This window comes from Calidris pugnax, unplaced genomic scaffold (genome assembly GCF_001431845.1).
Source record: "Calidris pugnax isolate Ruff unplaced genomic scaffold, ASM143184v1 scaffold133, whole genome shotgun sequence".
NCBI classification, from domain to species: domain Eukaryota; kingdom Metazoa; phylum Chordata; class Aves; order Charadriiformes; family Scolopacidae; genus Calidris; species Calidris pugnax.
In genome coordinates, this window is record NW_015090977.1 from 2,493,026 (window position 1) to 2,513,283 (window position 20,258).

Consider the following 20,258-nt stretch of genomic DNA (forward strand, 5'->3'; position numbering starts at 1 on the left):
CCCCCCCCCGGCTCCATCCCCCAGGGATGCACAGCGTGTGGAGCCCCCCCAACCCTCCCCAGGGTCGAAGGTCGGTGGTGAGATGCTCCCCAGTGCTCTCCCCTCCTGTGTCTGTGCCCCTCGGTTGGGCCAAGCCGTGCCCCCAGCAGTGGGGCTGAGGAGGGGGGGACAGGCTGGATCCATGGCTGCAGTGTGCATGGGGGCTTCACTATTGACTCACCCTGCAGCCCTCTTCCCCCCCCCCCCCCCTTCCCCCTCCCCCCCCCCTGCCAGCATCCTCGGGTGCCAGCTGGAGGGTTTGTTGTGCTTGGGACCAGGTGGCTGTGTTGGATCTCCCGGGACTGCAGCATGCCAGGCTGGGAGAGGGCACGTGCCCCGGGGCCACCCTGGCCACAGCCATGCCTGGGGGTGGCCTGCCCTGCTGCCCCCAAAAGGTCCCCGCACCCCCTTTTTGGGACCTTTGGCTCACCTCTCTGCAAGGCAGCAGGTTGGGCAGGGGGAGGAGGGGGCTGATAGGGAGGAGGGGGCTGGTCTGGGGGTCCGGCCATGCTCCTGATTTCCTCAGAGCCCTCTGTGATGTGGTGTTAGAGCAGGTTTGGTGTCGCAGGCCAGGGCTGTGCAGCATGTCAAGCCCTGGAGAAGAAAGGCTGCGGCTGTGAGTGTTTGGTGCGTGCAGGCAACCCCGGGGGCCTGCCTGGGGGTGAGCAGGGTGGGAGGAAAACCCTGCCGGGGCTCCGTGTTCCCCTTCTGGAGACTCCTCTGAAGGCTCCACTGAAGGAGGGGCTGCTGATGCTAGGGGGGGGTTCCTTGCGTCCCCTTCTCCCAGCTGAGATGCTCTGATGGGCTGCAGTGGTGTGATTCACTGCCCAGGCCCAGAAATCCTCTGCCTGTGGCAGGAAGAGCTGTGCAGCAGGTGCTGAAGGGTGCTAGTGTGCTTGGGGGAACCATGGTTTGATGGAGAACCCAAGCTATGGTCACGTTCAGCACTTTGTGTGCTCACTTTGTGGCCACCTGGGCATCCCTGCCTTTGGTGGTGCTGTCTGGAGGGGCTGCAGGCACATGGCCGCCCTGCACCCTCCATCCCGAGGGGTGCAGACCTCACATGGCATCTCTCTGGCTATCTCTCTTGGTAAGCACCTGCCCACAACACTGGGAAGGCTGGACCAGTCACCCCTGGCTTCAGAGCCAGGAGCTGGCTGTCACCTGCCTCTTCCACCCATGGGGCAGCGCGCTCTGAAGCACAGGGAAGATGTAAAAATGCATGAAAATGGTTTGTTCCCCTCCTGCTGTGAGACTTGCTGGTACCAGGGTGGCACAGGGGATGCGGATGGGTCGTGCCAAGCAAGAACCAGGTGCCACGGTGAGCCCTGGGTGATGCCTTCCTATGGGAAGTGCTTGTCTGTCCTGGTGGGTACATGGGAGCCAGGAAATGCTCTCTGCACCTAAAATCCTTGGTATGTGCTTAGAAATACATGTATACACTACATCTACGGTGAGTATATCTTGTCTTCATGCCTAGCCATATTTTGCAGCACCCCTTCTCAAGCTCAGTTTTCCTCCTGGCAGGTTTAAGGCAGCGAGCAAAAGCACAAGGCTGTTTTTCTAATCCTTAACGTGTAACGATTATTTGGGGCATTCTGTGGCCTTTTCTCATTTCCACGCGTCACAGCAAGCTCTTAAAAACAGAATGCCAAAAATACCACCGTGAATCCGTTCCAGCCTTCTGCTCCGAGCGGAGGGTGCTGGGGGGAGCAGGAAGAACCAGGCTATGGGGGAGAAGTTAATGGTTACCCCAGCCCCAACCTCTGTGTTGGGGCAAACACGACACCTTATTTCAGCAATTCTCGTTGTGATGCCCAAAGTTGTGTTGCTCCAGGCAGTTTGAAGTTGAAGCTGGAGTTGGTGGTGAGGTTGCAGCAGAAATGTCCTAGTGCCTTGGACGTCCCTTGTGGTTCCAGGTGGGGTATAATTCATCTCTGCACAAGCTCATGGGACAGTAAGATGGTAGCTCGGGCTGTTGAGGGACTACAGGTAAGGTGTGTGCTGCTCAGGGACCTGGTGTGGTCTGGCCACCTTTTAGCATTGGTTCAGCCAACAAAGCCCAGGATAAACCACGTTAGAGGAGGGCTTGGTGCTGCAGGAACGTGTGGTTTAGAGATGCTTGCACCATGAATAGCCTGTGTGTTTCTGAATGGCCTTCCAGCTTGTGAATCACAGCTACTGTTTGGGGTACAGCATGGATGCAGTTACTAAAGGGACTCCCTGGTGTGGCTGCCCATGGCAGCAGGGCACCATGCCCACACCTGGGAGGAACCTTCCATCCCTGTGTGTGCTTGGGCTGTGCTGATCTTGCAGATGCTCTTCTAGAGCCAGGCTGGGCCATCTCGTGCTTGCTCTGCCTGCTGTGAAGCTCCTCCATCCTTCCTGAATGCGTGGGGCAAACCTCTTTGCCCTTCAGCCCCGGGGGAGCTGGGTCTCTCTGGAGCCAAACTGCTGCTCCTGGTTGGGACCTGTTGCCCAAACAGCCTGTGGGCAGGTTCTTAGCCCTGCTCTGGCATCTGGGGCTAGGGAAAGCCCTGGCATTTGCAGCAGGAAGCAGAAGGGGGGCTTTCCTCTTCCCATAGGGCCAGCTGATGGGTGACGGAAGGTTAAATGTCTGGGGCTGGGAGGGTGGAGGTGCAGGATGTGGCTCTGTGGCAAACACACGCTGAGGGCTAACCCAGAGAACCCCCTCTGTAACCAGCCGGCAGGGCCAGCTGGGCTCTGCTCTTAATGTGCTTCTAATAAGCTTAAAGGGGGAGTCGTGCAAACTGTCCTGCATATGCCGCGTCCTTTCAATGTTAAATACTCCAGCAGCTCCAGGGCCATAACGTTTCCGGGCATGCCAGGGTCCAGCCTGAGGGATCTGGGATGCTGCCCCGGGATATCTGGGCATTTTGGCTGGGCTGGGGCTGGCTCTGCTCCAGCTGGATTAAGTGTAAGGCGGATGAACCATTTTCTTTCCAATTAGCAAGATTTGTTACTTGCTCACACGACTGCGGTTACAAAAAGAGGAAAAACCTTCCTGATTAGCAAAGGAGTTGGGCAGAGCTCGGTTCAAATTGCAATTAATTACCGAAGCGGCCAGAGGATCAGAGGAGTCTGTCTGCAGTTATGGGGATGTTGGTGTCTGCCAACCCCACGTCCTGCCTCGTGGAACCCTCTGAGGAGCTGGGACCTGTTGTCCCTGGGGTCTGTCCCTCTGTGACCACGCTGCATCTCGCAGCTTTGCTGGGTCACGCTGCGCTGCTCCCACGGTGGCTGCAGGGCAAGGTTAACTCAAGCAGAAGCTTTAATTTCTTCCTCCATCTTCAGGATTAGTGGGGTTGGTGGTCAGCAGAAAGATGATATTGCAGCCCCCGTAATGCCCCCCCCCTTTTGCCAGGGTGCAATAGTGCCAGGCTTCAAACGTAACGAGGCACATAACGAGGAGAGCTTCAGGCTCTGAGGCTGCCCGGCTTATCACAGCTTCGGGCACCTGCACAGCTCGTCTGTCGGTCGTTCTAGATTAGAGCTTCATTCTAAAGCTTATTTTATTTTAGCTAACCCAAAGGGTTAAATAATTGATTACATAGTTGGAGACAATTACAAAACAAACCCTAAAAATAAGGAAGGGAGACTTAATCATTTCTGAAACTAATCTCTTCCCCGAGCTGTCGTTTCGGATTTCTCTGAGACGTCTCTCAGCAGCTTTAGCTAAAGGCCGGCTTGGCAGAGGGCTGCCCCGACGGGGTGGCCAGGGCAGACCCTTCCCGGGTGACTTTCCTACCAGTTTCCCCTGTAGCATTAAAGGGAAGCTGCTGTGTGCAAGTCAATCCTCAATTCTGCTCCTGGACCATGACTTTTCTTTTCCTTCCCCAATTAATGGGGAAAATTTATTGCATTAGGAGCTCTGATTAGCTGTGGGTGTTTGTGAGGAGGTTAATGAATTGTTCTGAGTTGTCTGGGGCTGTGATATGTGTAAAAGCATTTTTATATGTTGATTTCTTGTGCCAGAGAGATATCCCAGAGCTTTGTCAAGCTCTCACCGCGACTCCCCTCCTCAGCATCACCACGTGTGCCATGAACCTTTTCAAGGCTTTGTGATAACGTGCAGCTCCCAGTGTTGTGTAAATGAAGGTTTTTTGGTGTTTTTTTTTTTTTTTCTTTTTAGTAGTCTCACAGTACAATATGGCCTGTGAAGATTTCCAGGGGCAGCACACATGGTCTGTGCATAGCACAGGGCGCCCGGCTGGCATCTGAGCAGGTTCCTCCTTCTGCCAGCGTTGTGGGTTTGGGCCATCCCTGCTGGAAATGGGGAAGGTTATAGGAAAGCTGGGAGGAATCGTACTGGGGGTGTCATACTGGGTGTCTGGGCAGGGCCTGGTTGCTTTGGCTGAGCCCCGTGTAAGAGCAAAATGAGCAGATTTGGTTAATGTTGCGCACGTGGTTTCAGGCTTTTGAGTGCAACCAGCACGAACAAGGGGGCAGGAAAGGGTGTCTGGAGGCCTTGGGGATGGGGAAAGAGCAGCTCCATCCTTCTTTAACGAGGCCTGGAGGGCTGTGATCGAATTAATTGTGAGAGGGTGAAGTCTGGAAAGCTCTAGATAAAATAATAATAGGGGAAAAAAAAAATAAAAAAAGGAGGTTTGAGCAGGCTGCCCCAAAAAAGGCACACTGCCAGGTGGGTACATCTCATGGGCAACGGGGACCTTTGTAAATGTCCCAGCTCAGGGCCTGCTGGGATGCACCCCTCTGCTGCGTCCACAGCGTGGGTCAGGAGAAGGGCTGCTGCAGGAAAAACTCCCGTGGGATCCTTTGAGTGTGAGATTTTTCCTCTGGTGCTTTCCCAGCAGCCTGATTCCTGAGCGTGGTTTGTGGCGGGGGGTGCTGCAGGGACCTCCCTCCCCATTTGTCTTCACTCACCCAACACCCACAGCCCTGAGGATGGAGAGAATCCTGGCTGGCTTTGCTTGCCCCTTTCCTCATGGAATGTGAACTGAGGCAGAAGGCAGGGGGGTTTTTTTGGTGTATGTTTTTTCCTTTTTTTTTTTTGTTTATTTTTCTCCTTTAATTGGGCTCGGGTTGTCCAAGCCGGTGTATCCATAGGGCTTGAAGCTCGCCCTGCCTTCCCCTCGAGGTCCTGCCCTCTGTCCTGCGTCACCGCTCGGCATCTTCGCGGCGGCCGGGCTATTTTTCGCTCGCTTCCTCCTGAGACTCTTCAATCTGATAATCTCCTAATCTCCAGCTCCTGGCAATTCATCTGCGGTTGTCTTTGCTTTATACCTGGTTTACGTCTCGGGGAGTAGCCTTCAAAATAGCTCCTGACCTTGTTGGCTAATGCACGTTAAGAAATTGGCCTGCGTAGCTACAGGAGCCTTCTTATTCCCCAAATTCTTGTTATTCCCTCTGCTAGGGAGAGACATCCCTGTTCCAAGCCACTGCTCATGCGTCGGTTTCTTGTACAGCATCATCCTGATTTACGCCCATTTTCACTCCCAGATTTTGAGTCCTTTCTTACCCCAGGTGCACTCTACTTTCCTTCACGGGCTATTAAAGCCTTAAAATAGGAGCTGCCCGATCTGAGCTCAGACGCTGCGATGAGCACGGCAGAAATAATACCTGTCGTGTCTGTGAGAGGGGACACGTGTGTCCTCCTGATGGCAGGGACGGAGAAGGGATCTTGGAAGGAGCACGACGAGGCGTGCTAACCCTCTTGCTCCCATGACCTCCTCTTGGTCCAATGCTGCTGGGGAGGGGACAGCAGAGGGCTACAAAGATGATGAGGGGCCTGGAGCATCTCCCTTATGAGGAGAGGCTGAGAGACTTGGGTTTTTTTAGTCTAGAGAAGACTTAGGGTGGAAACTGATCAATGCTTTATAAATGCTTAAAGGGTGGGTGTCAAGAGGATGGGGCTGGTCTTTTTTCAGTGGTGCCCAGGGATTGGACAAGAGGAGATGGGCACAAACTTGAATAAAATAAGTTCCACCTAAACATGAGGAGGAACTTCTTTACTTTGAGGGTGGCAGAGCCCTGGAAGAGGCTGCCCAGGGAGGTGGTGGAGTCTCCTTTTTCTGGAGACATTCCAAACCCATCTGGACATGTTCCTGTGCAACCTGCTCTGGGTGGACCTGCTTTGGTGGGGGGGGGTTGGACTAGATGATCTCCAGAGGTCCCTTCCAACCCCATGTGATTCTGTGAAACGTGCCCGGTGGGGTGATTGCAGAGGAAATCGGAAAATATAGGATCAACTTTTAGCTTTCTCTGAGGAGGATCAAACACATAATCTTCTCCATTGGATAACCGAAATTACAGGGAGAGGGCAGGAGGAGAAAGTCCCTTCATTAGCTTTCTTCTTGTATTATCTAGCCTTGTATTCTCCCTCACCTTTTGTGCACCTTGCTAACAGCAGTTTGCTAAAATATATGGCTGGAACCACGCACCAGGGTTCACAGCATACCCTTGCTCACCAGAGAACAGGTGGTGCCTGCTGTCATTGCCCAGGCTGTTTTCCTGGTTTCTTCTGCAATCTCTGTTGTTCTCGGGAGGGGAGGAAGGTTTCCTGGATGAGAACTGGTGCTTCCCTGGGTTGGACAGCAGAGGTTCCACCTCAGAACTGTAAAACAGGGAATGAGCATCCATGGGTTCTGATGGCAAAGCTGGAGACCTGGGCTGCCCAGGGAAGTGGTTGAGGCACCATCCCTGGAGCTTTTTAAAGGATGAGTAGACATAGTGCTCAGTGACGTGGTTGAGTGATGATTTTTGTCAGAGTTAGGTTGACGGTTGGACTAGATGATCTGAAAGGTCCCTTCCAACCTAGACAATTCTATGATTCAATTCTATGACCTCTTAACGAATGCCTTGCTGCAGATTGCTGTTTGGGTTTTTGGTGGTTGGTTTTTTTAAAGCACTTTTTCACACAAAGGGAACAGGAGAATTCATGAAGGGATCTTTTGTGTCTGGCTTGGGAAGTCCACCACCTCTGCTGCATCCTGAGACCACCACAGTGTTGCTAGTTGTGCTTCCAGACTCTTCAAAACCTGCCAAGGTCTTAAGGCAGAAAATATCTCTAGTAGTGAGGTGTTGCAGATCTCTGGGCATGATACAGAGATTGTGGGAAAGAAACTGCAGAGGCACCAGCAGAAGCAGTGACGTGTGAGTGGGAAGGAGCTGCTAACGCCAGGCTTGGGCCAGTTGCAAGAGTTTGCTCTTTGCTTTGAGAATAATTTCAGCCCAGTTGGTTAATTCCTTCCAGGAGGAGTTTGGGTTTGGGATATGGCATTTCACTGGGTTTTAGGAAGGAGTAGGCAGCGCTCCTATTTTGTGACTTGTTTTTGCACCACTTAATGTGGGTATTTCAGGACAAAAGCCCATCTGTTGGGTTTCCTGCCATGGTGCTGATGCATTCATCCCTTGTTCAGAATGTTCTCCCTGTCAGCCCTGAATCAGGTGTGCACTGAGGGCTTGCTCAGAGAGATATTGTGATTACTTGGTTATTGATGGAAAATAATGCAACCTGCTTCAGGGGAAGTGGAAGAAATGAGAAAATGTTCTGTCCTGAGGGACCAAAACTCCCTTTTCTTGTAATGATCCACTTCACTCGGTGGAGGTTTGAGCTGCCTTATGTCTAACTAAAATAGACATGGATGCTGCCTCCATTCCCCAAATTGTGGTGACGGTGAATTAGGGTAATGAAAGCAGATGATACATCTAAGTGCGTCACGGAAGTGTGGGCAACTGGGCCCTACAGTAATTTAAAAATAAGTATGTATGGGATGAGATTAGCAAATTTGACAGTGCTCAGCTAAGCACAAGTAGCTGCCAATTGCAAGCAGCTCGTTCCCAATAAGACCTGCCAGTGTAGCGCTGGGCTTCTCTTATGTACAGGGGGAAAAAAACAGCGTGTGATTGATTTTTGAACAGGAATCACAGCAAGCAAATTTAATACAGACTGAGATATAGATGTATACACCCCTCTTTCTCTTTTTTTTTTTTCCTGCTAGGAGACTGGGCACTGCCAGAGGAGGAAAAAACACTTGGTTGCAGTACTCTGGCAGCTAATCTTCCCGGATGTCATCCAGATAGATGCTGGCATGTTGATTTAAAAAAAAAAAAAAAAAAAACAAAAAAGGTTTAAAATATTTTCAGTGCAAAAAGAGTTGGAAAATGTAGTGGAGGGGTGCAAACATCAATGAACAGGAGCCTGGTGGGGATTCTGCCCGGGGTTTACTCCTCTTGGGTGGCTCTGCTTGGCTCTCCTCTCCTCCAGATGAGTCATGGACACTGTTACTGCAGCAACGCTGCTGCCAAGGAGGGGGATAAAGCTGTTGCCATGGTGCTGGATGGGCAGGAATTCTGCAGGAGGAAAAACACTTAATAATTAACTTGCAGACAAACGGCGGCTTCAGACTTTGCCAGCGTGCTCTAGGGAAGGTGTCCCGGGCTCCCAGGCGACCGCCAGCCTGTTCTGGTACAGCCCTGGCCATCGTGGAGAGCTGCTGGCCCCCAGCGTGGCCGTGGGCATCGGGAGGCGAAGCCGGGACCGTGGGGAGCTGTGCCTGATCCTCTCAATTTGTGTTTTGCCTCCGGGGGCAGGTTGTGGGATGGGTTGAGGATTTGGGCTGGCTGATGTGGCAGAACCAAAAAATGATGGTGTGATTCCAGGACCTGAGGGCTGCTAAACACCAGGGCATAGGGCCAGGGCTTGATTTAAATTTCTGTCCCATTTCTGTTAAAAGACAGAAGGTTTTGTGCAGTTCTCGGGCTATTTTGTCTAACAATAGGCTTGCATTTTCTTGTGGTAGTAAAAAGATGGAGTTTTTGTCTTGTTCTTCCTGATGGCGTGGGCACTGGTGTTAGCTTTCCTTTGTGCTGCCTTGACAGGAAAGGGAAACCTCCCTGCCAAATGCCAGAGATGCTTCCAACACAGTCTTCTCTCTGAACGCCCATTCCTTTGAGTGTTTGCTATGGTGGTGATGATGGAGAGCAGTAAAACTGTCCAGAGAGTACATTTAACACCTCGGTTCCTTCTTCCAGCAAGCGCTCGGACAGTTCGCCAAGTTAAGGAGATTTACAGAGAACAAAAGGCTTCTAGAAAGGTGGAGGTGCTGGAAGTGGGGTCCATGCTTGGGAGCAATCTTCCCCCACCAGCTTTGTCTCTCACTACAGAGGGACCTGATATTTCTGTAATGACAGATCCCAGCACGAGAGCCCGTGCTGTCTGGGAGCTGCAGCGTGGAGCATTTGGGATGTTCTCTTGCTTTTGACTTTTATTGACTCCCCATCTATAGGACCTGCCAACTGCTGCCCATCGACCAGAACCAGGTCCCTGATTTGTTCTGCCTGAGCTGGAGAAGAGGTTGTAACGGGGAGGTGTCACCTCCGAGCGCACAGTAGACCTGTTTTCATACAGTCAATGAATAAGCCATAGGTGGATGGATGTATTTGAATTTTATAAATAGGGAAGCAGACAGAAATAGGTGATTAGCTCAGACTAACAGCAGGAATTACTAGCTGAGAAAGGGCTTAGAATTACAATGTTAAAGTATTACTTTCCCCTTAGAACCTCCAAAACAAACCTCCTACAACATGCAGACGCACGGTTGTTCAAAAGCTAACCTGGCTTGTAATACATCCAACATTGATTTCGGTTTGTCAGGATAATGTAAGTTGTTGGAGCTGCTTTTATGTTCAGGGAAAATGAAGTATCACTATCCTTTCCTCAGAGAGGAGGCTGGTACCCAGGCTGGGATGCCCTCTCAGGACACAGCAAGGCTGAAAACAGAAATAAGGACTTTCTCCCAAAGATACTGACTCTGGTGGAAGCTGGGAAGGGCTCTGTTCCCAGGCTGGCTTCCTAATCCTGGGAAAGGCTTCAACACCATTTTCAGCGCTGAGGAAAAGAAGCCCTCACACGGGACGAGCCTCGGTGGAGAGGAGAGGCCATCCTTTGTCTGCAGAGGGCTGGAGGTAGGGGAGGTGGCACAGGGGAGGACACTCCTGTTCCAGTTAAGTGCAGGCTTAGTGCTGGCAAAGCTGCTTAGCACTCTCATTCTGCCCAGAGGGCAGTTTTTTAAAACAGGAAAAGCCTCTTACACTGAAAAGGCTGGGATTTGGTGGAGGTGCTGACTATTCTCAATACCCTGGGGGGAAATGGATGCAGAAGATGCTGGTACAGGGTTGGGAAAAGGTGATGACCCAGTGCTGGGGGAGAGAAGCCTTTTCCCTGTCCTGTTCTGAGCAGGTCCATGTGGGCATTCAGAACCGGGACTGTCTTCCTAGGCATCAGTTTTGGATTAAACAAAACAGTGGAGATGCATTTGGGCTGCTCTTGCTGCTGGTTGTGACCTCCAAAGAGTAATACCTGGTAATTCTGGGCAGCCTCCATTTAAATTTGCTTTCCTCTGCAGATTATTTGTGCACCCCAGAGGAAAATGTTTACAAGATAGACTTCACCAGGTTCAAAATCCGGGACATGGAATCTGGCACGGTCTTGTTTGAAATCACCAAGCCAGCAGCTTCAGGTGAGTGCACACACACACACACAACACGTTGTTTTCGGGCAGAAACAAATGCTTCCTTTTGCTTTTTCCCACTCCTTTTACTCAACGTATTTCCCCCAAATAGGAGATGCTCTTGACTGCAGGGTCCCAGCTTGCAGCAGAAATACTGCTCAGGTGTCGCCCTGTACCAGCAGAGTGAACAGAACCCATCGCTGCTGTATCTTGTGGTTGCCATCTGTGATGGGAAAGGACAGATGGGTGTTGTAAACAGAAGCAGAGGAGGAGGAGGAGGAGGTCACCATGTGTTCCTTTCTTGGCTGCTCATCAGCGAGAGTCCCCCTGCACATAGTTTAACTGATAGTCTGACATCTTTCACTCAGGAGTCAGGAAAAAGGGTATTCCCAAAAGGGAGAAACTTTGCCAATTGTGCAAATTAGGCAAACTGAAAATCTGCATTTTTATTTTTTTTTCCTCATAGTTTTTGGGTGTTACTTGTAACCACCCAAGTGTCACCCATTACCAGTGGTAATAAAAAGCCAGGGTAACTGTTCTTTTCCTGATGAAGCACTCTTTGCAGTCTTCCCCATCTTTCTGCAGGGGAGAGGAATTTTTCTCCAGTTCAGAGACAGCAAAACAGACACACTTGGGTGAAATGGCTTGTTTGTCGTCACACTGTGATGCTCAATCAGAAGTAGGAGCAGTAGGTCACTTCAGAAGATAGGACAAGTGTAATGATTTTAAACTGCAAGAGGGGAGACTTAGATTAGGTATTAGGAAGAAATTTTTCACTATGAGGGTGGTGAGACACTGGAACAGGTTGCCCTGAGAAGCTGTGGCTGCCCCATCCCTGGAGGTGTTCAAGGCCAGGCTGGATGGGACTTTGAAGAACCTGGTCTAGTGGGAGGTGGTTTGGAACTGGATGATCTTTAAGGTCACTTCCAACCCAAACCTTTCTATGATTGTATAAGAAGAGTATTAAACCAATGGGCCCTCTTGCAACACTCTGTCTCTGAGTGAACAGTAGTGGATGCCTTGGAGAGGATGAAAAGAGGGTAATGGCATCATCAGGCTTTCTCAGAATAGTTTCCCAGCTTACACGACTCAATGAAGTTATGTTTGCAAGTATTTTCACTGGGTTTCTGTTTCTCAGACGACTGTGACGGAGCTTTGCTTTGCGCTTTTCCAGAACGTGAACACAACGACAAGAAGGACATCGACCCCAACGCTGGACGCTTTGTGCGCTACCAGTTCACCCCGGCTTTTCTTAGACTGCGGCAAGTGGGAGCCACGTAAGTAATCGCTACTTTTTCTACTACAGGAAACAACTGAAATCTTAGAAAAATGGGGTCTTGCTTGTTGATCCTGTCAGGAAGGTGATTTAATAGGGATCTTTTGTTATTATATGGATCTTCAGACATCTTAGCTGGATGCCTTCCTTTCTCCATCCTTTTAGGTTGTTTGTTTACCTCAGGAATAAGCAGGGTGTTGAAAAGAATAATGCTAAAAAGGGGCAAAATAAGGTGGACAGACTACCCAGATATTCCAACTCTTTTCTGCTCATTATAGTTTGTTTGTCAGAGGCCCTGCCAGCTGTCAAAGGTGTTTCTGCAGCCTTACACGTTGCATTCCCCCAAAAACCTTAGCCCATAGATGCACATGAAATGGTGACGTCATGTTTGATGGTTTTATGTACCAGAATGATCTTTTACTTGGCTGGTAGTACTGCGTGGTTCCATCAAAAACCACACCAAAATGTGACACCTGAAGTAGCATTTTAGGCCAAAGTTACTGCTACTGTGATAGAGGTGACGGAGTGTATTGTGTCTGTAGTAAAAAAATTAGTAGTGATTTCTATTAACTACACTATTACTACTAACTTATTACAGATTGATCCAGGGTTAAATATCATGCATGGGGACATGCAACTTTCTGGCCCTCCAGAGAGGCGGCTGGTGGCTGCTTGGTCTTTACTGGGGGTTTTAGAAGGACATTGGGTCATGGCGTGGCAGGTTCTTTGTTATCTTTGTTTTTCTAATGGAGAGCTTTGTGCCCATTGCTATTCTGTCAGTAAGTCCATAATACTACAGTTGAGCGTCAGTTACAGTTTCCAGCACAAACCTCTTTGTCTCGGGTGTATAGAAATACTTGGTTTGGATTCGTGTGGGAGGGCACTTTGATAAATCCCTTCAGCAGCAGATGTGTATTTCACAGAACTGATGCACAGTAGCCTTGCTTAAAACAAAACAATAGAGTGTTTTTGAGAGCTTGATGAAAATTCAGCATTTGGTTATGATGCAAAAGAATTAAAATTTGGTGTCCAGAGTGAGGTTGCATGATACCACTTCCTGCTAACCTTAAAGGTATGCACCATTTAGACTTTTGGAAGGAAAATTGAAGTTATGTATCAATTAGCATCCCTTTGGCTGCTATTTGGTTAAAATGGTGAATACCCAACTTTTGATTAGTGCTAAACTAGTGACAGTGTGTTCCTGGCATACTGGCAGTGTACCCTATGTCCCTAATACCCATCTTCCTCCCAAGAGGTCACGCTTCTTGGTAAGAGACACTTGAACATAGTGCTGGCTGAAATTTGTCCCCCTTTACCACTTACAAAGCAGGAACAGAAGAAAGACCTTTTTCTGTAGGTCTGGCTTTTTTTTCGTACCCACCAGAAAAATTAAATAACTTGTATAAAAATCCAATGCATTAAGGAACACAAGCGCCTCTCTGATACAGTTGGATCTTTTCTTCACTGAATATGAGTTTAAGATGGTAAAATTGTCTTGCGTGTCCTTTTTTATTTATTTATTTTTGAGTAAAAAGAATCAAAATACAGTATAATCTATGATTAATAATTCTATGTTGTGTCCCTGTAGGATGCTTTAAGGAAAAGAGGAAATGATAATTCAGTTACTACCATTGCTTTAGATTTTTGGCTTTTTTTCAGACGAGCTCTCCTCTACCTCTCAGGAACGGTTGAAAATCTTACCTAAGGAAGAAAGCTCATTTCTGTCTTGTCCTTCTTTTTCAGGGTGGAATTCACAGTAGGGGACAAACCCATTAATAACTTCCGCATGATTGAGAGGCACTACTTCCGCGATCAGTTGCTGAAGAGTTTTGATTTTGAATTTGGGTTCTGCATCCCCAGCAGTAAAAATACCTGTGAGCACATCTATGAGTTCCCCCAGCTCTCGGAGGATCTCAGTAAGTGCTAGTTAATTACTGGGTTACCACATAGTGATGTTAATCTAAGGTGTTTTGAAGAAGCCCTTCCTTAAGAGCTGTCTGTCAAAAGTGGGCAGGGTAGAACACTTCCAGGGAGTTTTGTATCTGTGTTAATACAGATTTTGTTTTCTAGTAGTGTGTATCTTGTCAACCCACCAGATGGTTGTGTTTTTTGTGGTTTTTTTCTTTTTTTTTATATTCATAAAAGGGAAGCTTCAGTGTCAGGGAGACAAAAAAAAGATAATTGTGTTATAAACCAACAAAAAAACTAGGATTAAAAAGACATCCAATAAATGGATGACTTAAATGTTATGTTCTGTTTGATGTGCTGTATTGATAGCTTGAGAGATTTTAGTTTTTAGTATGAACATAACTTTTATTTTCTCCCCTCTCTCCCAGGATACAAGAGCAGGAGTACTAAATCTGTGTGATATTATATTTTTTACAACGTCTAATCATGTATCCCAGCACTAATATTGCAGTCTGTGGAAAATACAGGGATGTGCTCCTGCTTACTTATTGTCACACAGAACAAATTTCACAGAATCATAGAATGGTTCAGGTTGGAAGGGACATTAAAGAGGTCCCATCCAGTCCCATCCCCTGCCGTGGGCAGGGACACTATCCACTAGACCAGGTTGCTCAAAGCCCTGTCCAACCTGGCCTTGGCTTTTTGGCTTTCCAAATGTCTTCGGAGTTTGCTTTTTTTATCACTTGTTTTTAAAAAACAAGCCTGAAACTCTAGTGGATTATGAAACTCATATTTGGATTATGTTTGAATTCTTTAAAAGACACTGTCAATGAATGTGTTGGGTAGGTGCCTGTTTTGGGTTCTCACTTGAGAGTTCACCACTCTCTGAGTGATGCTACTAAACGTAACTGAATCCAGAGCAGAGCATCGCCTCGGTAGGGTTGCTGTGTAAGATCATTATTTTTAATTTTTTCTTCTTTTTTTTTTTTTTTTTTCCCCCCCCCCCTGCAGTTCGAGAGATGATCCTTCATCCCTACGAGACACAGTCGGACAGTTTCTACTTTGTAGACAACAAGCTCGTGATGCACAACAAGGCAGATTATTCCTACAGCGGAGGACCTTGAGCACAGGCTGGACAGCCAACCTGCGCTGGCCTTCCCTTTCCCACCCAAGCCGTCAGGGATACCAGCACCTTCTGTTCAGTTGCCCACAGCGTCAACTGGACAAGGATCCACAAACCAAGGACTCTTTGCCACAGTAGGAGTTTCATGACTAAATTTGCCAGTCTCGTCTCTTTTTTGAGCTTTGAAGCAGGCCCGGTTCTTCGGAACTTTGAGCGGTTCCACAACGGTAAATGGTCTTTGGATACCACTTCCCTAAGTTCTTTAAGAGTCTGCTTTGAAAATGGCCTTGTGGGACCTTGGGAGATTTGGCCCCAATTCTGTGGATTTGTGTTCTTGCCCTCAAGTATCTTTTAGGACGTGACCATGGAAGCTGATGGATGCAAATGCAGAGATTTTGTTTGTTTGTTTCCCTTTGCGGATGCTTCCAAGGCATGACCAATTTAACCTGTACATCCCGTTGAAAATGTCGAGCATAACATCTTACAATAGCAAGTTTCATCTTTAGATCAGTTCTCCAAATAAGTATCTCATCCTTTAGTGTTGTTCCTTCTACGTAATACCCTGTTTAATTGTGGAAACACTGAAACTTGTGGCGAAGGCAGTAATTCAGTGACAGAGCTGTTTTTAGTCGGGTACCGTCCTTTTACATTTCAGATGAAGGCAAAATAGCACTGAGGGTCCATGAGCCTCCATCAGCATTTTCCGTTAATTTCAATTTTTGCAAACTGATTGCAGAATAATCAGGAAAAATTGAAGGATTTTAGCTTTATTTAATACTTTCACATAGCTAATATTCAGCCTATTCATGCTATATGTTTTCTGTGTCTATTTTATTTCATCTCTGCTTAATACTGAGATAAGGGCTTCAGCACCGCTTGTTAGAGCGACACTTTCTTTTGTCTAGGGCAGTTGGAGAGCGTGGGATTTCCAATTTTCCACTTGCATCTGAATTTGAAGAATGTTATGACAGTGTTTTCCCTTTGTTAAAAATATTTCGCATCGGATATTAATACAGGTGGAAGAGTAAGTCTAATAATGTGGGACTTGAAGTCACAGCAAAAATTTAGCAAAAGCTCTCTCTTTAGCAAAAGCCTGTAAGAAGTTTAAGACCAATTTTGCCCAAGTTCCTCAGTGTTTGCTGCTTAGAAGGATAGATGGGCAGAGAAGCAGCAGCCTCAAAAGAGCAGAAATTAATGTATGCAAAACAAAGCCTGAGAAGGGGTGGCCTGTTGTCATGAAACCCTTACTCTAAAGGTCAGTTCACTGATACTTTAAAAAACATAAAAGGCAGTTGCGGTTTGTAGATATTTCTATAAATACTTGATGTCTCCATGTCTAATTCTGTGAGTTTAAGTGGAACATTATATGTTAGCCTCAGATAGGTGTGATTGTAATACTTTTTATAAAATCCCATGTCCCGTCGTGATTAACATCTTCCTAGTCACAGCCTGAGTCAAACAGAACTACAAATGGTTCCAACCGTAGCCGTCTGCCTGAGAACAGGGAGGGTTTTGTGCTTTTCTTGGGGTTGTGATCGCTATTAAATGTGTTACCATTTGTACTTGGCTTGGCTTGCTCTACTTCCGAAAGAGGATTCAGTTTTCTAAGGAAAATGCAGTGAGTTTAGGTTACAGCACAGAATTTTTTTTATTAAGATTGATAGCTAAGAAAGTACCTAAAGTTCACTGGTTTTACACAACTAGTATCTTGTAGTAATTATTATCACAACGAGACTTGTATTTTTCACTGTTTTTTGTCTCTAGTGTATTAAATCATACAATTAGCCCACGGCTGAACTACCTGTTCCAGAGTTACAATGAATTTCCTCATTATCTGTCCGATGCTTTGAGCTACTGATCATGAAGTTTTATAGCACAATAATTACTAAAGGTGGAAATAGTTTCCAAAAGTCTAGGTCTGGCCTCTGTGTCCCCCCCCTCCCTTCTTTTTTTTTTTCATCAGAGCTGTTAAACCATCTATATATTCAGTGACATTTTGCAAGTTTAAGTATTTATGAATTTTGTTGCTTCTCTTGAAGGAGAAAATACACCGATTTGAAGGCAGAAGAGTGTGTGTATTTATCACTAGCACCTTATACAGGGATTTTTTTTTTTTTTTTGAGTATTTTTAAACTCTCACCTGCTGTTTATAATAATGATTTCTGTGCATAAGATTTTTAAAAGACTTCTAGCCGTGGTGCTTGCCCAGGATTGTCAGTAGCACATTCCAAACAGAAATACACATCTGGGTATGTTGTGGTGGGACCGGTTGTACTTCGGTATGGAATTTTGTCCATCTTGAGTCGTGGGACTGAGTTTCCCCTCCATTTATCATATCATTGTCTGCTGAGCTGACATAGTCATGTTCTGCTCATTTATTTATTTTTTTCTTTAATGCTACCTCCTTTTAAGAGTTTGGACTGCAAAACCAAAAGTATTTCCATAAAAATATTACTGTAATCAATGCAAATTGAGTGGAAGACGTGCCCATTTAAAAGAGAACCTTGAGAAAGTGACCTTGTTCCCAACAGTGGGGTGTGTTGTTGAGTGGACTTTCTGACACTCTGCATTTTGTGGCAGTTTTGAGGTTAAGCGTAAGAGGACAAACTATCCCCTCCTGATCTCTTGAATTCTAACTGTTCTGATAATTTGGGTTCTATGGGTAATCACTTCAGCTGACAGAAAACTTACTGTGAATCATAGAGGAGATAGTTTATTGATTGAATTTGTTGTCTTCTGTTATTAGGAATACTTTAAAACAGAAAGAAAAAAAAATTGACGTTTTCAACAAAATAAGTGTCAAGATATTTTAGCTTTAGCTTATCAGTTTGAGGATTATTTTTTTTTTTTAGATGTCCCCACAGTTTTGCCACAAATAACAAAATAGTTCTTGTATGTTGTTCTTTGCTCCCATTTAAAAAAACCCTCATTTTAATTAGCACTACAGCTCTGTTTTAATGAGCCAGTCTGGAAATTTGTGATCTGACTTTCTGAAAGTGAAAGAAAATACCTAAGAGCTAACCAAGATTATCTGCTAATAATGACCAGCTGTTTCCCATCATAAGACAGGATTATCTGTGTGCTTTACAGGGTGAATTAAGCTTGGAAAAAGAAACTAAGTCTCTGTGAGTGCTAATAGTGACATAATTTTTATGAGATTCAAGGAAATTATAACTCAACACATTCTTTCACTTATTTGGTCTTGTATTCCTTTAAACTTAACTTTTTTTTTAAAGAAAAACAACAGTAATGCATTTGTGGCTGTCATGCTGCATAATAATTCATGGGCTTTGGTGGCAGAAAGAGACTAACTTATTTTTGAAATTAACATATCAAGGATAAGAATGGTTTAAATTCTAGAAACTTTGTTCTCAGATCAGTGAAAAAAGCTAAAATTGTTTCTGTGAATGTGTCCTTTATGTGGGGACATTTATGAAATAACCGAATAATCCACTCTGCTGACTCGGAAGAATTTTTTTATTTTTATGTAGGAGGTCAGCACAAGGTTTGAAAGCAACGTGTTGGGGTTTAGTTCTTGCTCATCATCTCTCTCTATGGCTCATTTTTGAGCAGGTCCATCATGCAGCTCTGTTTGCCACTGCTGCCAAGTTCCAAACTCCTTCAATTTGAGCAAAAGGACTATTAAAGTTCATTGAGAAATAGTGCTACATGTTGACCTGTAAAAAAACTAAATTCCAATCTTCGTGACAAAAATTAAAGGGGACTCCTGTTCGTGCAAAGATTATTTGGGGGCTATTTGAGGGAAGAAATGCTAATATCCAACTCTCCTACTTGGTAAGTATTATAAAAATGTTATATTAACTATTCATAACCTGGAGAAAATATGCTTAACAGCTCAATTTTAATGAGATCTGGTTAGGAATGAAACTATAGAGATTATTGCTGTCCCTTATTGGGTGTGCGTTGGGGGGAGAGCAACTGGAACATTGCACGAAAGCCAGACAGGTTTGGAGGCAGTGACTCTAGTGGTACAAATTATCTTGGGGAAAAAATGAGGGAGAGGGACAAGGACAGGAAAAGAGTTAATTTCAGCTAATTGGAACCAAGAACTTTAAGTGAATGCTTTTTTCTCTTGCTTTTGAGGTAGCTGGCACCTTCTGTTCACAGCTCTTTCCTATTCCCCCCAGCACAAGCACTACCTAAGTTTGTACAACTGCTCCGATATTAGTCAGATACTAAATCTCAGTGACAGCTCCTATCACTTTCTGAACTTGGAAATGTGTTAGAGGAGCAGTGATGCAGCTCAGCTGTTTCCTAAACCACAGGACAGGCTGACCGAGCGGGTGACGTTGTGTGTCTGTGTCCCTGTCCCCAGGCTGTAGCTAATGCCTCCCTGGGATCACTGTCAATGCCTGCTGCCACCTCTGCTTCTGTCTTAACTGGCACTGAGAAAACCTGTTTGAATGTGACATTGACTTTTTTTTTTTTTTTTTTTTTTTTGGTTAAAATCAAGTGTTTTATGAAGTTGTTCAGAGCTTCCCTCACGTGGAAGGCAATGTGCTAGTGGATTCACATGTAAGCAGCCACAGGTGGAGAAGACACTCAGAGTCTCTCAAATCAGTTGACACCAACAGAGCCAGCATGGGGCAGGATTCTGCTGAGCCAGGGGGTTTCACAGACCTGCTGCTTGAAGAGGGACATGACAACACCACACAGATTGAGGTAGAAATTGATTTTATTTATTCTTTTATTCAATTTGTTATCTTTGATTTTGGACAAGTAAAAAAGATGAAGACATTTACTTCAGTGTATTGAAACATTGATGGGGAAGAGAACCTTGTGGTCTTTGTATCTGGGACCCTGTCAGCACTTGGAAGTCAGCTCTTTCTCTTGTTCTGGGGCTGGAGCCCATCCTGTCTGACTTTTGAAGACAGTCTTTTGAGGATGTTTGCCTCTCTGCTGGAAAACAGTAATAACCTTTTTTTATTTTGTATTGTTTTTTTTTTTTTTTTTTTTTTTTTTTGGCATAGAATCAGAATTGTCTGTATTAAAATGTATTTATAAAAAAAAATATATATATTTTTTGTGGAAGGAAAGTAGGATTCTAGTTACTATACCATTGGGGAAATGTTAGAGACATTTTTACCAAGTTCATTTCTAATTCTTTGTATCTTGTTAGTTACCTGGTTTGTTTCCTCTAAGAACATCCACTGTGGCCCGTTTAGTGGCACCGCGATGCACTGTCATGCAGAGAATCTGGTTTTCAGAAAACTGGGAGTCTTTTCTTTCCTTTTGGGACGGTAGGAAACCGAGTAGGATGCCAGAAGGAAAAAGAACCTTGGCACCGAATCCGCTTCCGTGGCTTTGGCTTCAGCAACCGGTCTCTTGGACTTGTTTGCAGAGAGATAAGTAGCGAGAGCAAAGATTGAGACTTCAGGATAAAGAAAATTAGATGCTA

The 20,258-nt window shown here is 46.0% G+C and overlaps 1 protein-coding gene across 1 annotated transcript; it reads left to right on the top strand.

Annotated features, from left to right (window-relative positions):
* The first annotated feature begins 10,170 nt into the window (after positions 1–10,170).
* Positions 10,171–19,295, top strand: UNC119 (unc-119 lipid binding chaperone). The gene is made up of 5 exons (XM_014953020.1): positions 10,171–10,189; positions 10,428–10,541; positions 11,671–11,809; positions 13,552–13,724; positions 14,728–19,295. The coding sequence occupies exons 1-5, from the start codon at positions 10,171–10,173 to the stop codon at positions 14,838–14,840; spliced, it is 558 nt and encodes a 185-aa protein (XP_014808506.1). The 3' UTR covers positions 14,841–19,295.
* The last annotated feature ends 963 nt before the right edge of the window (positions 19,296–20,258 follow it).